Source organism: Tarenaya hassleriana, unplaced genomic scaffold (genome assembly GCF_000463585.1).
Source record: "Tarenaya hassleriana unplaced genomic scaffold, ASM46358v1 Cleome24, whole genome shotgun sequence".
Classification (NCBI taxonomy): domain Eukaryota; kingdom Viridiplantae; phylum Streptophyta; class Magnoliopsida; order Brassicales; family Cleomaceae; genus Tarenaya; species Tarenaya hassleriana.
The window spans coordinates 1041928-1056382 of record NW_010965696.1 but is presented as its reverse complement, the minus strand read 5'-3'; the positions used below and the strand labels follow the sequence as shown (position 1 = coordinate 1056382).

The 14455-nt window shown below is 36.5% G+C and overlaps 3 protein-coding genes across 5 annotated transcripts; all 3 read right to left on the bottom strand.

Annotated features, from left to right (window-relative positions):
- Positions 1-397: 397 nt before the first annotated feature.
- Positions 398-3026, bottom strand: LOC104815745 (GATA transcription factor 11-like). 2 transcript variants are annotated; one of them, XM_010544288.2, is made up of 3 exons: positions 2818-3026; positions 1884-2120; positions 398-1351 (listed from the first exon to the last, which is right to left on the bottom strand). In XM_010544288.2, exons 2-3 carry the CDS (start codon positions 2109-2111, stop codon positions 713-715), a joined length of 867 nt encoding a protein of 288 aa, XP_010542590.1. In that variant the 5' UTR covers positions 2112-2120; positions 2818-3026; the 3' UTR covers positions 398-712. The 2 variants fall into 2 exon arrangements, with proteins under 2 accessions (XP_010542590.1, XP_010542591.1); XM_010544289.1 differs by lacking the exon at positions 2818-3026 and adding an exon at positions 2634-2808.
- Positions 3027-4643: 1617 nt separating this feature from the next.
- Positions 4644-8019, bottom strand: LOC104815744 (uncharacterized membrane protein At1g06890). The gene is made up of 7 exons (XM_010544286.1): positions 7757-8019; positions 6049-6233; positions 5901-5968; positions 5679-5811; positions 5391-5552; positions 5040-5303; positions 4644-4875 (listed from the first exon to the last, which is right to left on the bottom strand). The coding sequence occupies exons 1-7, from the start codon at positions 7875-7877 to the stop codon at positions 4789-4791; spliced, it is 1020 nt and encodes a 339-aa protein (XP_010542588.1). The 5' UTR covers positions 7878-8019; the 3' UTR covers positions 4644-4788.
- Positions 8020-9531: 1512 nt separating this feature from the next.
- Positions 9532-13568, bottom strand: LOC104815743. 2 transcript variants are annotated; one of them, XM_010544285.2, is made up of 15 exons: positions 13405-13568; positions 12776-12930; positions 12586-12697; positions 12391-12501; positions 12052-12156; positions 11861-11944; positions 11649-11764; positions 11420-11521; positions 11212-11325; positions 11063-11119; positions 10889-10955; positions 10612-10665; positions 10410-10484; positions 10049-10084; positions 9532-9965 (listed from the first exon to the last, which is right to left on the bottom strand). In XM_010544285.2, the coding sequence occupies exons 2-15, from the start codon at positions 12793-12795 to the stop codon at positions 9873-9875; spliced, it is 1146 nt and encodes a 381-aa protein (XP_010542587.1). In that variant the 5' UTR covers positions 12796-12930; positions 13405-13568; the 3' UTR covers positions 9532-9872. The 2 variants fall into 2 exon arrangements, with proteins under 2 accessions (XP_010542587.1, XP_019058312.1); XM_019202767.1 differs by lacking the exon at positions 13405-13568 and having other exon boundaries at positions 12776-12940.
- Between the last annotated feature and the right edge of the window lie 887 nt (positions 13569-14455).

Here is a 14455-nt window from a genome sequence, read left to right as displayed (position 1 = left end):
AAACCCGGTTACCCAAAAAAAAAGTTTGAGATGGGTTTTGGTGATAGTAGTTCTGTCCTTTTACTACTGCTAGTGTGCAAAATCAAAATGGGCAAGAAAAAGAAACAGACAAATAAAGGCATGAATTTGAGGTGGGTATATCTCTTGGACTAATGGATTGAGTGGCAATTCCTTAGGATAGAAAAAAATAAATAAATTCAATTTTGGGTAGAATATTAAACGAATTCACCCTTTAAATCCGGTCTAAATTCTGTTTGGATCTTTCTGTGTGTGTTTTTTTCGATGAAATGGAAATGCTCGCTTCTACCTCGCCTCATCTAAACCAAGAAGCAGGAACCTAATCCACAGAGAAGACAAGAAGAATACGAGAGAGAGAGAGAAAGAGAGAGAGATGCCATTGAAGAATGAAAGAATAGGATGAGTTATTTCAAAGGGGCCTTAACAGGGGGGGAAACAAAACATGAGCATACAGTACAGTGGCTTCACCTGTTTTCCTCTCTTGAAAACAAATGTCGCATCTGCTCGCAGGATACATAATAAACACATAAATCAGACGACACTAAACCCTAACTCACACTAAAACCCTAATATCTCTCTCTCTCTCGATCAGATTACAAATAAGACAAACACTAAACCCTAGTTTAGAACACCGTCTTCAAGAGTTCTCGGTCGTAAGGATCAGAGTTTCCCCGGAAAAGAGAAACATGGTTTCCTATGCTCGGGAGATCACAGTGTGGATCATGCCCGAGTCGAATTTCTGACCGTCCTTGCTCCTCATCTCTATGATCTTCCGGTGAGAGTTCGAGTGCACAGATGGAACAAATGTCGGACTTGCGGCCGGGCGGTACTCTGGGACAAGACGGCCAGATCTGAAACGTACCCCACAGGCGTTGCATAGGGTTTTCGGTCCGTTAGGGCCTTCCCTCCACTGTGGGGTCTTGGTTGTCTCGCAATGAGTGCATTTCCTGACTGTTCCTTCCGAGTTCTTTGGTTCTGAATTGGCAGAATCCAGATGGGTCGGGTGGATCTTGTTCTTCTTGCTCTTCTTCTTCCCAGGTTTCTCTGAAGGATAGTAGACTGCTTCATATTCTGATTCTTCTGGAGGTAACTGCTGAGATTTTGTGGGTTCAAACGGCGGGAGGAGAAGCCCGAGTTTAAGAGCTGTCGGGCGTTTTCGCTTGCTTCTCACGCCCTTCACTGGAAAGGCCAGTCTCGTATTTTGGGACGAGAAAGAAACGTTGGTGTTCTCGAGGACTGAAACTGGGCTTGAAGACCGAAACACTTTCGAGACTTTGACGCCAGAAGGTGAGAATTGGTGGACAGAGGAGGCTTCAGAAGAACTAGACTGTTTCTGCATTCATGATAAGCTTAACTACATTACCAAACTGTTGTCCCATGCAAATGTATGTTGTATTGCGTGAACTATCTATGAGTTAATACGCAGCATGCTTACAAACATGTGGACCGACGTAAAATGTAAGGAAGAACAACCTGTCCTGTGACGTAACATGCATGATGCAAAATGCCTAGTGTGATGCACCAGTCTTGCTCTTTTCTAACCTAATATGGTAAAAAGTAAAGAAAGCTAATCCGCCAAGCTAGCCACAAAGGCACAAACCAAAATTACGGTCCCAATACAAATGCATGTTTTATCATGTGAAACAACGTACGACGTAACATGCATAATGCCTACACACGTGACGTGAGCGGATCAAGGTAAAAAGTAATGAACGATCTATTATGTAACCTGCATAATGCCTAGTAGTGTAGTTGCACCACACTCTTCACGGTAAATAGCAACGACCCAACGCAACTCCGTTATGTATTGTGTGTAAACAATCTATGATTCAACATGCACAGGTGACATCACATGAAGAACTCACCAAGATCGGTATGGACCCACCGCCCTTGTTAATGCCACCACAGTTGAAGTCAGAGAACATATCCATCGGTGGAGGCTCGAGGCCTTGAAACCCGGCATCCCAATCCCCCTCACCGTTGCCACTTCCCACATCCTCTAAGGGGAAATCGAGATGATTGACGAGATCATCAAAGAAATCATCCGAGACGCCTTGGAAGTCCACCTCGGGTAACCAAGAACCATTATTCATGACACCCAACTGTAGGAAATCATACCGAGGAACAAACCCGGCCATATAAGAGTAAGAAAAGGTAGTATTGCAACAACAGCTAAATATCTGCAAGATTATGAAGATACCCCAAGGTTCCAAGAGACTGAAAATAGTAAAATCCATAACCGGAAATATTTGATCAATTTGGCATTAACCTGTAAATCTCATCAATCAAAATGCCTAACTAACATGAAGGATTATAGATCATCTTCATGAACAACGTGTAACAATCCATAAGTTTTCAGCTTCAGTTCTTCACGTAGTAAATTTTTTCAACCTACCACTCCCTGATTGAGGCATATTAAATACAACAATTCCATAACATAAATGGCAAAAAAATAAATTCGTCAAGTCTAAAAGCAACCAAACATATCTTTCCTCTTACAAATATTGCCGATTCATGAAGGCGGAATGATGAAATTTTCCCGTTGTATGTTTATTTCAGTTTTAATTTAAATTAAATTATGTTGGGCTCACTGAGAAAATCACGAACCACCTCACCTGGATTTTTGACACCAAAGAGATGAGAAATGAAGAATGTTCTTCCTACATTTTCCCACTGTCCAAACAGGAAGATATACACACAATAGAAAGGAAATGCAAAACAAAAAAACCCAGAAAAATCTCCCGGAAACTCCACCCGAAGAGGAAGAAACGCACGAGAGAGCGAGAGAGACGCACGAACCTTCCGGTACAGCTGACTACAGCCAACGCATTCCCCGGCGAGAGATAAGAGAGATACCTAGCTAGAGAGAGAGAGAGAGAAAATTCGTACGAATCTACTTGTCCGAAATTGGGGAATTAGGGATTGCAGGTCTGAAATCGGGGGGGAAAGAGAGAGATGGGGGCAGTGAGAAAGTTACCGTGTGGTAACGTACACGGAGATTTCCGTGGGTGCACCTTTTGGGATGATGAAAAATGAAGAAAGAGGTTCAAATCTTCATGGTGGTTTTGATCTCTAGATTCCTTCACTTTAAAGAAAATCTGTAATCTAAACTCACGAAATAAATAAAATATATAACCGAAATTAAATTGAACTGAATTATTATTTAAAACGTTAGATTAAAAAGGAATATAAAATCACAGCATATATTAGTTTTCAACGTCAAATTATTTTATATTTTATCCATTATTACAGTTAGATATTCCATTTGATTTTGACCCCATACTATTTTTTTTCTCGTTGAGTTAAAAATAATATACGATAACTATCTTACATTGAGAGATAAAAATCTGATCTCATGGTTATAGGATATTTAAATAAACAGCATGATTGTGTCGAGTAGTTAGAAGGAAAACAAAATATCAATCATGCACATGAACGGTCCACATGGTTTTGTAGATCGGATCTGATACAATTATTATTATTATTATTATTGTAAATATTCGTTGTTAATATTTGTTATAAAAGGTTTTTGGAAAAATAAAAGTTTTGGTTTTTATTTTCCAAAGCGAATGAAATGAAAATGGAGAGATCACCGACGACCGATTACGAGACGATAACCGAAATATAAGTATTTGTATTATGGCGTTCATCAAGGGAAGTGGGTCCCTTTGCCAACCTTTTTTGGTCCTCCCTTCCACGTGATGTGTTCTTCCTTTTTTTCCAACTAAATAAAAAATAGTAAAACAATTAAAATTCTCGATTTTTGGTTTATTTATATTAAGTAAAGATAGTTAATTCATTTCAATTATATTCGAATTTATTTTAAAATCCATATCTATTTAATTTTAAAATTTATTAATAGTTAATTCATTTCAATTATATTTGAACTTATTTTAAAACTTATAATTATTTAGTTTTATGAGAAGTTTTAGTTCGATTAGAATTTTATTTTATTTTATTTTAATTAATATTTTTATTTTTAAATAATTTTGTTTTTAAAAATTATGGTTTTTAAAATTGTTCTATTATTTTAATATTGGCTTTAAATTTGATTTAAATTCTATTAATTTTATTCAATTAAAGTTAAAACTATCAATAATTCAATTTGAATATAATTATTTATGAATCCTAATAAAAAAAATTATAGGGCGTTTGTGGAGGGGTGAATATTATTTTGAGTATTTTGTAGAGTTATTCACAATATTTTTTCTAATGATAGAAGATTCACAATATATATATATTAAAATTGAGTGTATTGGTGGAAAAGCAATTCAATTCAAAAGTTCAGCGTTAACAACAATTACGCAAAAGATGAATTCATTGTTACGTTAAAAAAATCAAACGAGAAATTAGTTCACTATTCTATTCACAATAATGATAAATATTATTACTATAATTGCATATGATATTATAAACCAATGACGTCATTATCTTTCAGTATTCACAAACGGGGCTTGGTTTTATGAAAGGCTTGCATTTGGGCTTCGAAAGGTGTTTGTAACGGCCCACGGGCCTTTACTTTTCCAATTCTCTTTGTATTTCCCATTTTTTTTAATTCAAATTATTTTTTGATCGCTTATTTTATATTACATTAATGAGTAGAATAAATTTTAAACCCAAGCGAAGAAGAGATGGAGAAAGTATTGTATGAAAAAAATATAGAATGAAGGACAAGAAGGTCAAATTGTAAATTCAACAAAAAAAAAACGGGTACATTTCATGTTTCAATTACAGAAAGAGAGAGAGAGAGGGAGACTAATGGATCATCGTTCATACAAGAGAATGCTTATCTGTCTTCTTGGCTTCGTGGTTTTCTTTTTCTTGACCTAAAAGTGGAGTTGTGTCCTTATCTTTCACCTGAAAATAGACAACCCACCATTATTTTCCACCATTTCTCCCTTTTTTTTCATAAACTTAAAATGAAAACGACTGAAAACAATAATATTAGTGAGATATTATGCATATATATATATATATATATATATATATATGTGAAAAAGAAAGGAGAGAAAAGAAAGTACCTTATCATCGGAGGAGGCTTGTTTGGATTTGAGCTCGAGGGAGCAGAAGTAGGAGTAGAGGATCATGCCGAAGACAGCGACGAGAATGCCGAAGACGTTGCGAGGAGTGAAAGGGTCGTGGAGAAGCGTGTATCCGAACGCAAGCACCAAACACGTCTTCAGATGTCCCAGCACTTGATATGTCACCGGCGATGTCTTCCCTATCACCAGGAACGTGCTAAAATTCACCGCCACTGCTATCATGCACGACAGTATTATAAACCCCTGCGAAATCCCCAGTCGCCCATTAATTAATAGAGAGAAACATATACGTACGTATGCATGCATGCATGTAATTATATGTATAAGTACCAGGACAACGGGGGAGTAGTGGAAAGAGAAGACGTTGAGGCGAGTGAGGAATTTGTCGACCACGGGACCCGACACGAACAATACGGCTGCTTGGAATGGCGCTGATTGGTACAACAGTTGCGTCGACGATACGTTCAATCTCTTCTGAATCGTGTTCGTCAGCTTCACACGTCGACAACCAAAAACATCACACGTACGTTGACTAAACATCATACATATATATGTATACATACATACATACTAAAGCAACTGTTGAAAGAAGGACGATAACAAAAACTCGAAGCGTACGATTTGGCCGACGCAAGTAGTGACAATGGCGAGGAGAGAGAGAACTGATCCGACGAGGTTGAGCTGAAGATCTGTGATCGATGCTATTCCAACCCCAAGCAGCAGCAGAAACAATGATAATTTTATTTTCTTGCTGCATTTTTCGAAAATAAATAAATCAACATTTTATATTCCAAAACAAGAGAATATTATAGTTTGAGGAGAAAGGATGGGGGGGGGTACCTGAACTGCTTGTTGAGGAAGAGGGTTTCCAACAGAACAGTGAAGGGTATGATGGCAAGTTTGGTCATCTGCCGTCATTTATCACTTGTATGATTATTTAGAGGATTTGATTATTTATATAGAATTTAGAAGAAAAATCTTAATTTACTTGGTAGAAGCCGATGGAGTTGAAGCCAAGGCTGAGGTTGAGGAGACCGATGGAGACGCCGTTGAGGATGCCGAAGAGGACGACGGTTTTCATGTCGATAGGTTTGTTCTCAAAGAAGTTGAGCCGATGCGCCAAATGGAGCGTGCAGTATGTTACCATCAAATGCCAACTCGTGAGTGTTGTCGCTGCATATTTCCCAATATACACTTGTGTAACCAATGTGTACCATGTCATATATGATCATGATTTGAATGGATTTTTCAATCAATAAGTAGATGTTGTTTTAAATACTGTGAACAAAATAGGATGATTAACGAAGATCAATTACAATGGGGATGGACCAACTCTCGTGGTTTAACCTAACTCAATAATAAATGAAGGAAGAAAAATTTATCTGTGGAGACCAAAACCACATGGGATGAATATTGCATCGGGACCCAATTAATTAAAGATGGTTTTGTCTAGATGCATGTGCGTTTACATGCCAAACCACATACAAATTAAATTGTTGTAATGAAATTGAATTAGAGTTATTTTTATAGTTAGGGTTGTCAAAATGGGTAATCCAACCCATTTGGATGCAACCCATTTGGGTTATATGAATTAATGGGTTGGATTAACCCAATCCATTACTAACATAAAAAAAACCAAATGGTTTGGTTCAAAACCATTACCCCATTTGGGTTACTATAGAATCACAATCTCTGTTGAATCAACTATATAAATAATACGAATAATACAAACATAATGCATTCAAACATATCGTTCATTAAATAATGCAAACAAAAAATATTGCATAAGCAATTAAGTGAGACTGCAAATAATACAAATCGTATTATAACGAAATATTATTTCAGATTGCAAATAATGCATATAATACAAATAATACAGACATATCTATATAAGAAATAAATAATATTATCTTATTTAAACTAATAAAATACTAAGAATATTTAAATCAATAAAAATTTAAACATAACTAGCTAATAAAATACTAAGAATAGTCAGAATCAATTGAAATCAAAGACAAATCAAAATGCATCACTCCAATAATAGATTTAAACCAAGCACTAATTCATAAATCAAATATCAAATCTATCTGCACAAATCAAATACACAATCCATTTATTCTCAATCTATTATTTCAGAAATTGCAATATCATATATCCAAATCGAAGAAACCCAGAAACCTTAAACACATAAAACAGCTAAAAAAAAGCAAAAAAAAAACATAAAGTTCCCGAAGCAAAGGCAAAATATGCACCGAATGCAGAGGACGACAAAGACTCAAACAGAAGAAGACTATGAAGACCAAGTAGAGAAGGAGATAAAGACCAAGACAGAGGTCGACGACGAAGACCGGCGATGAAACGATGAAGAGTCGAAGTACTGATGATGAACAAATTGAAATTGAGAGAGAGAGAGCGCAATTTAGGGTTTACGTGGACAAGAGAGCAATTGAAAATAAAAATGAGATTTCAAGTTTAATTATTTGGGTTTATTTTTATTTGGGTAAACCCATTTAATATATAACCCAAATGGATTCAAACCATTTAACCCATTTAAATAAATTAACCCAATTGGTTAACCCATCTGTATATATTATTGGGTTGGGTTGGTTAAAAACCAATTAACCCAACCCAATTGACATCCCTATTTATAGTTATCATTAACCAAAAAAAAAGAGGGTATATATAGAGAAACTTGCCAAAAGGGAAGCCAAGATTGCTCATCAAAGCTTTGTTGCAGATGACAATGGAGACCGATGATGCAACTGAGAGAAACAGTGCCCCGATGACACCCAATTGGAAGCTCTTCATCTCTCCCATCCTCTCTCTCTCTCTCTTCTGTCCCAAAATCTACAAATTAAGGCTTCAAACCCAAAAGTGAACAAATTAGACAGAGAAGATCAATGTGACTTTGAAAGTGTGTATTGATGAGAGAGAGAGAGAGAGAGATTGTGAGTGTGCGAGATCAAAGCAAAGGGGATGTGGGCTTTTATTCTTTGATGGCAAACCTTTGGTTGGTGCCTACCACCAAACTCCAAGGTTTTGAAACGTCATTTTTTTCTCCCTTTGATACATACATACATACATACATACATACATACATACATACATACATGCATACATACATACATGCATACATACATTTGTAGGAGCTTTTCTAACTCCCTATCGTTGTAACAAAGTACGATTATTTAGCTCAAAATAGAAAATCTTTTTAATAACACTGAAAAATGCGATTGTATTTGAAATTTTTTAAAGTTCTTCGAATACAGTGAAGAAGAATAATTAGGACCTTGGTGCATATGTTATATATGGTTTTATTACTTACATCTAATTCACGTGGAAACATCAATTATATTATAAAAGATAATTAATTACCCGATTTAATAATCTAGCCATTAAAAAATTCGATGTAATTATATTAATAATTGCATAACCAAAGGTAGATAACTTTGTTAATTTAAAAGGTAAGGCTTAATGCAAAAGCAAAGATGGAAGGTGAAACAGACATTTGCAGACCAATTTTTATAGTTTTGTCGTCCACAAGGCTCAGAATTTTAGGGTTTGGTGGAAGAAAAACTTTACACATACTCCAAAGTCCAAACCCAATAGTAGTGTACCCATCTCGACTCCCATATTTTCTACGTTAAATATTTTTTATTGTTGTTGAAAAATATTAATATAAATATTACAGATATAAAATATGAATAAACCACAAAACAACATTTTTCTACTAAAAAAGCTAAAAGCAGGAGATATATATTATGAAATTAGGCAGATTGAAAGGTTAGTCATTACTCATTTAGCGGTTTCTCCAAAGCCTTCGAAATCAAGAAAACCAAGGAGAATTATGAAAACGACCGAAGAAAGAGGAAATCAAGAACGCATGTAATGCGTGGCTGTTGGGTTTAGGGTCGTCAATAGTAAACGGAAGGATCTCTCTCTCTCTCTCTCTTTAACCCCACAAATAGACAGCCCATCTTAACCTTCGACATCAAACAATCGGATTAGATGAGAAATTCGATGATATTTAGATGAGAAATTCTCATACCAAAGTGAAGTTGTAAATACATCCAAGTAAATATATATATTTTTCCCAATCAATACAATATTTTTTACAATTTTTATATCATAAAGTGTAACAACAGATGATACAAATTGGCGAAAATGTTAAGAAAGATCCTCGTTTCATAACCTAATTCTAAGGATAATGATCTCAAGTAAAACACTTGTATAAAAAACTTATATTTATTGCCAATCCAATAGCTCACATACTCCAATCATATAATTTTTCTAAAATTGAAAAATAGAATCCGAACCGAATATTAAAATAATTTAAAAACAAATTATTCGAAAAATGAATATTTTTTCCATAAAAAGCGAATTTGAACTGAATCTATATATTTTTTCTAAAATTGAAGCAAAAAATATCAAACCAAACCCGAACCGAAAACCAAAATGCCCACCATAGACCAAAAACCACCTCTAGAACTCGATTTATTTTGCTTTGTAAAGATGATCAACGAAACCCACAATCAAGATTCGTTCGAAAAGGGTAACAAACAAACAGACAGAACAGAACGGAACAAAAGTTTGTAAGATAAGAAACGTTACCTACGAGCACCATTTATTTTGATGCAGGAAGATAAACTGCACCAAGAAACATACATCTATCCTTAGAAACCTCACTACACTTTGCTAAAACCAGCAACTCGGAATCATCACAGAGAACATACAAAACCAAGTGCAAGTGAGTGTGCGTGTGTGTGGGGAGGAAGTTTTTCATTCATGTACAGAGGACGAAAAAAAAAACACTTATCCTTTTCCCATAGGAGCGAGGTACTCTTTATCGGCTTCCGCCAGTCGGTTCTGGAACATTCCCCATTCGTTTCTGCATCGCTCTCTCACCTGAAACAACGAAAGCGGCACATGGGAGATTAGTATTACAATCCCGACACTGGACAGAGTTTCGCAGTCTTTGCTTTGCTTACCCCTTGCCATGGGGCTTTCCCCTTCTCTGCTTGACCCTGAGACACGTTTGTTCATTTAACCCGAGAGACAAGTTAGAACGCAATATCATAAAAGCGATACATTATTTATGCTTGCTTCAGATTTACATGATGTCCTCTGAAAGAGGGCAAATAACACTTTATCATCTAACAGCTATTTCTAGGGAATTTTCATGGTCACTTGGTTTTGTACTGCCATAGAGATTTTGGGATGGATGAAAATGAGGCAAATAAAACCCGATTCTATCCATACTTGTCCACTGATTTAAACCGAGTATAAAAAGTACCATTGCTTGTTATTTGACAATATATGTCATCATCTAAAAAGCCAAAGATTTATCACCTGATTTCCAAGGGAAGGAATCACTTGATGTATAATCCATTGGGAATCCACCACTCCGATCTTTTCATGCGCAGGCTGCCAATGGAGAAAACGGATGTTGATTTTTCTTAAAGAACATTCGAGACATAAACGTCTCCAAAGGATGATCAATGGACATAGTACTTTTAAGAATCCCGGGAAACAAAGGACAAGAACTACTAACCTCGACGCAACGCCTGAGAGCAAAGTCAAGGCCCCAGCCATGAACCAGATCATTCTGCACCGGAGACAATCAAGAAGATATATCACATGAAACATGCATAGAGTTTCTCTTATTTTAAAACCCAGTTGTTTGAAAGGCTAGACTCATTTTGATAATCAGAAATCAAGTTAAATCTCCGCTAAGGGATTCACTTTCCTCAAAAGATTGCACCTCCTGATCTATTGATTGCATATATAATGTCAGCGCGGCTGATCAAATATCTGAGATAAACAAAAACCTGAATCATATGCCACACACACCGCCATGCTTCTCGAGAAAAGACAGGTGCCATAATTTCAACAAAGCTGCAAGACAAAAATAAAAGCTATGAATTGAGAATGACTAAAAACTCTTCAGTTGGCTACACAAAAGAGGGAGAGTGATGGAGAGAGAGAGAGAGAGAGAGTCTTACGCAGCACATGGAGGTAAATGTGGGTCACTGCACCATCCTGGTTTTTCTTGTGTTTCTCTGTTCATTAATTGAGAAACTTAGGCACATTCTTAGAAACAGGAAAAAGAAACAGAGTATGTAAAAGAGGGCGAGAGAGAGAGAGATCCTACTTGTGGACCTCACGGTCACCCCTCCTCTTTGTCATTTCCCAAGTGAGTCCATTGTTAGGCTCCAGACCCGGTTGGGAAATCTCCAAACCATGCTTCTTAACTAACTCAATGTACCTGAAAGTTTGAGTAGAATGCAATTAAAAAAACGAAAACAGATATTGATCTGCCACTAAAACTCTCCGAGAAAAACTCATAACAATGGACTTACTTCTCTGCATTGAAGTGCTCGACTCCAAGATCTTCATCCCATATAAATATGAACTCATAAGCCGAGACAATATCAGGATGCAAAAATCTCTTTGCATACCACCTGCAAAAATTATACAGATACAGCTGAGAATTTGTCTCAACATACTTGACATGAGTTTCTTGATTGTTTGACGAACAAATCAAGAAAGTTTGCTGACTTTCACACCTTCAACCATAAGATTTCTTACCATTTTGTTTGCCTTCTTACACTAATATGAATTGCATTCTTTGACCAGTCAAAATGGTCCCATTCAGTCGTCCGACCATCATAATGGAACAACAAAATTTGGAAATCGTCCGAAAACTGAAGAAATGAAAGAATAACAAACTCAGTGTATCCAACAGGGAAATATAAAGATAATGAATACATGACAATGAACATTGACTGTAACTGTCGAACCTTCTTAACAGCTGCATCAATATTGTTCCTCTGCTCAAATCCAACTGTAAATGTTACAAGATATTTTGGCTTCTTCTTCAGATCCTGCAAGGTTCATGTTTTAGGTGTTATCACTTCCAGTCACCAGACGGTTGGACTCCACAAACTGTAAATACTGCAGAGCTCTATTTTAAAAAGACTGTGAATCATACTTCACTCGGTTCACCCCATAATCTGCGCAAGTAGAAATCTGTTTCTGCCTCAACAATTCCAGGAGGGAGTAATTCAGCACCACGCGGATTACTTGGAACATATATCTGGAAGCATGTGAATAAAAATGATGCATCAGAATGAAGCACTGTTCTCATACAGAAAATTGAAAGAGGTTATGATGAAGGTTTACTCTTATAACAAAAACTAGAATAAAAAAGGGATGCTGCCACATGGGTCTGAATTATTTAACTTCAACTGCCTCATGAATCTGACTTGTTATTCATTTTGACCTGGAATATTGAAATAGCCATGTAGACAACTTATCCTTAGAAATATACCTTAGGGAATTCTCTAGAACCAAAATCTTCAGGCGATTTGCCACCAGAAAATAACCTCCCATTTGACATTGCTACATCAAGAGATGATATAAGGCCTGAGGGTAAATTAATCTGCAGGAAGTACGAACTAAATCAACAGGTGCAAGGGAACACAAATCGCAGATATACATATTACATATGAAACTCGTCTCATACCTTTATAAAAGAAACGGACGGGAATGTGATACCAATGAAAAACCCAACCACCATTCCTAAAATTGTTGTGATAATAAGCTTTGCACTTTCATTTGTTCTTCTGGGAGCACCACTGCAAACCGAGGATTAAGTAAACTTCGAATTCTGAGGCAACTCAAAGCTTGTGAATCAAATCAGAAGGGACATCTACCTCCGGTGCATGATTCCCATTGGTTTGTAAAATCTCGAAAATCAACTTCGAAAGTTCAGCCACCAAATATAAACTTAATCCCTATATCAGCTTTGACGCACGCAAGAAATTCTTCAGGGTTTGAAGAACACTTCGTCTTTGGACACCAAACCACCCTGAAAATTACTGAGGAGAGATTAGGTATTGGAACTGGCTTTCGCTTTAACTAAATGATCAGATAAACCCATAATTGTTCGATTAAGTTCGAAAATCATTCAGCAATTACTAGGTATAAAACAAATGCACAGGAAGTAATTCGCTAACAAAAGAAAGACACACAAATCATACCTCCAATATCTCCGCCAAACTAAAAGCAAACTATAACGCACAATTTCCACAATATTTCACAGGAAAACGTAAGAACCCGAAGCGAAAACTAGAAATAAGAAAGGAAACATGTAACAGCGATAATCGATTCGTGAGATCCTGATACCAACCCAAACTTACTAAATTAAAGCTTGACAGATCAGAATCAGAACATACACAATCATGCTAGGTAAAATCCACCACCAGGTAAATGAATCACGGATTGATATAGAGGAAAAGGGCACCGGAAATGGAGAAACGACGAAGAGAATGCGGTTACTTACCGGGATCGATCACGGGAAATTTATCACAATCAATACGATGGAGAAATCATACAATAGATTAGGGTTCCGAGCCGTCTTGTCCGATCTCGCAGGGCAACAGAGATAAATGCAGAGAGAGAAATGACTGGAGAGAGAGAGAGAGAGAGCGAGACGAGCCGGTTATTTTTTTTCCCTCAGGTGAATGAAATTTTTTTTTGAAAAAAAAAAAACATATTTAAATGAAGTTAAGTAGCTTGATTTATAAAATCTAATGAACCCCCCACTATTAAGAGAAGAAGAGCAAAATATTTAGGTGGTATATATATATATAGCTTCGACTTCGGATATGGCTTTGACCGTGCGTGTGGATGAAGGTAACACCACTATTGGACGAGGGTCCAGTGCCCATGTGAGCAGTTCTTCTCCACAGAAGTCACCAGGTCCTATCCGGCAAGAGTTGAAGAAACCGGTCCTACCTCCGTTTGTGGTGTATGAATCTAAATGGCCTCGGATTATGAACAGCATTTCGTTTACTGGGTCTCCTTCTCGCATCAGCAACGTGCCCTCGGTGCATAACGCAGGTTTCAGCCTCTCGCAGATTGCATCCAGCATTCTTTCGTCCATTTGATCAAACAAGGGGACCTGTTAGACGAAGAAAAACTGTTCTCAGAACGGACGAGATTCAATATTCGGGTTTTGAGCAGTGAAAAGAACCGAGCGATGGGGAGGGGAAAAAAAAGATTTATCCTTTCTGAGGGTTGGAGGCACTGGTTTTTACTTACTCGGCGGACAAGTATATATATATATATATAGAATAAAGAAGAACGACAACATAATAGTGGCAACTGGGACTCTAAATTAAAAATGGAGAGAATTTCAATCTTTCATTTACAAATATATTATTATTTTTTTCTGTATATAAATTATCTCATAAGTTGTCAAATCTCTCTCAGAATAAAAAGCGATGGAGGAAAAAAATTAAACTGAATTTTTGAATCTCTTTGTTTAACTTTACAGAGAAAATTTATTTGAAAAAAAATATATAAACGAAATCTAAACTGAAGATGATTTA

Excerpts from the sequence above, each read along its gene's own strand:
- LOC104815745 (XM_010544288.2), bottom strand. The coding sequence starts at position 2,111 with ATGAATAATGGTTCTTGGTTACCCGAGGTGGACTTCCAAGGCGTCTCG. Across the intron at positions 1,352-1,883 it reads GTGGGTCCATACCGATCTTG|AAACAGTCTAGTTCTTCTGA; the intron begins GTGAGTTCTTCA and ends TCATGAATGCAG.
- LOC104815743 (XM_010544285.2), bottom strand. The coding sequence starts at position 12,795 with ATGGGAATCATGCACCGGAG. Across the intron at positions 12,698-12,775 it reads ATGGGAATCATGCACCGGAG|TGGTGCTCCCAGAAGAACAA; the intron begins GTAGATGTCCCT and ends CTCGGTTTGCAG. Across the intron at positions 10,666-10,888 it reads GTGTGTGGCATATGATTCAG|AATGATCTGGTTCATGGCTG; the intron begins GTTTTTGTTTAT and ends TCTCCGGTGCAG.
- LOC104815744 (XM_010544286.1), bottom strand. The coding sequence starts at position 7,877 with ATGGGAGAGATGAAGAGCTTCCAATTGGGTGTCATCGGGGCACTGTTT. Across the intron at positions 5,812-5,900 it reads TTCCTCAACAAGCAGTTCAG|CAAGAAAATAAAATTATCAT; the intron begins GTACCCCCCCCC and ends CGAAAAATGCAG. Across the intron at positions 5,304-5,390 it reads ACTACTCCCCCGTTGTCCTG|GGGTTTATAATACTGTCGTG; the intron begins GTACTTATACAT and ends GGGATTTCGCAG.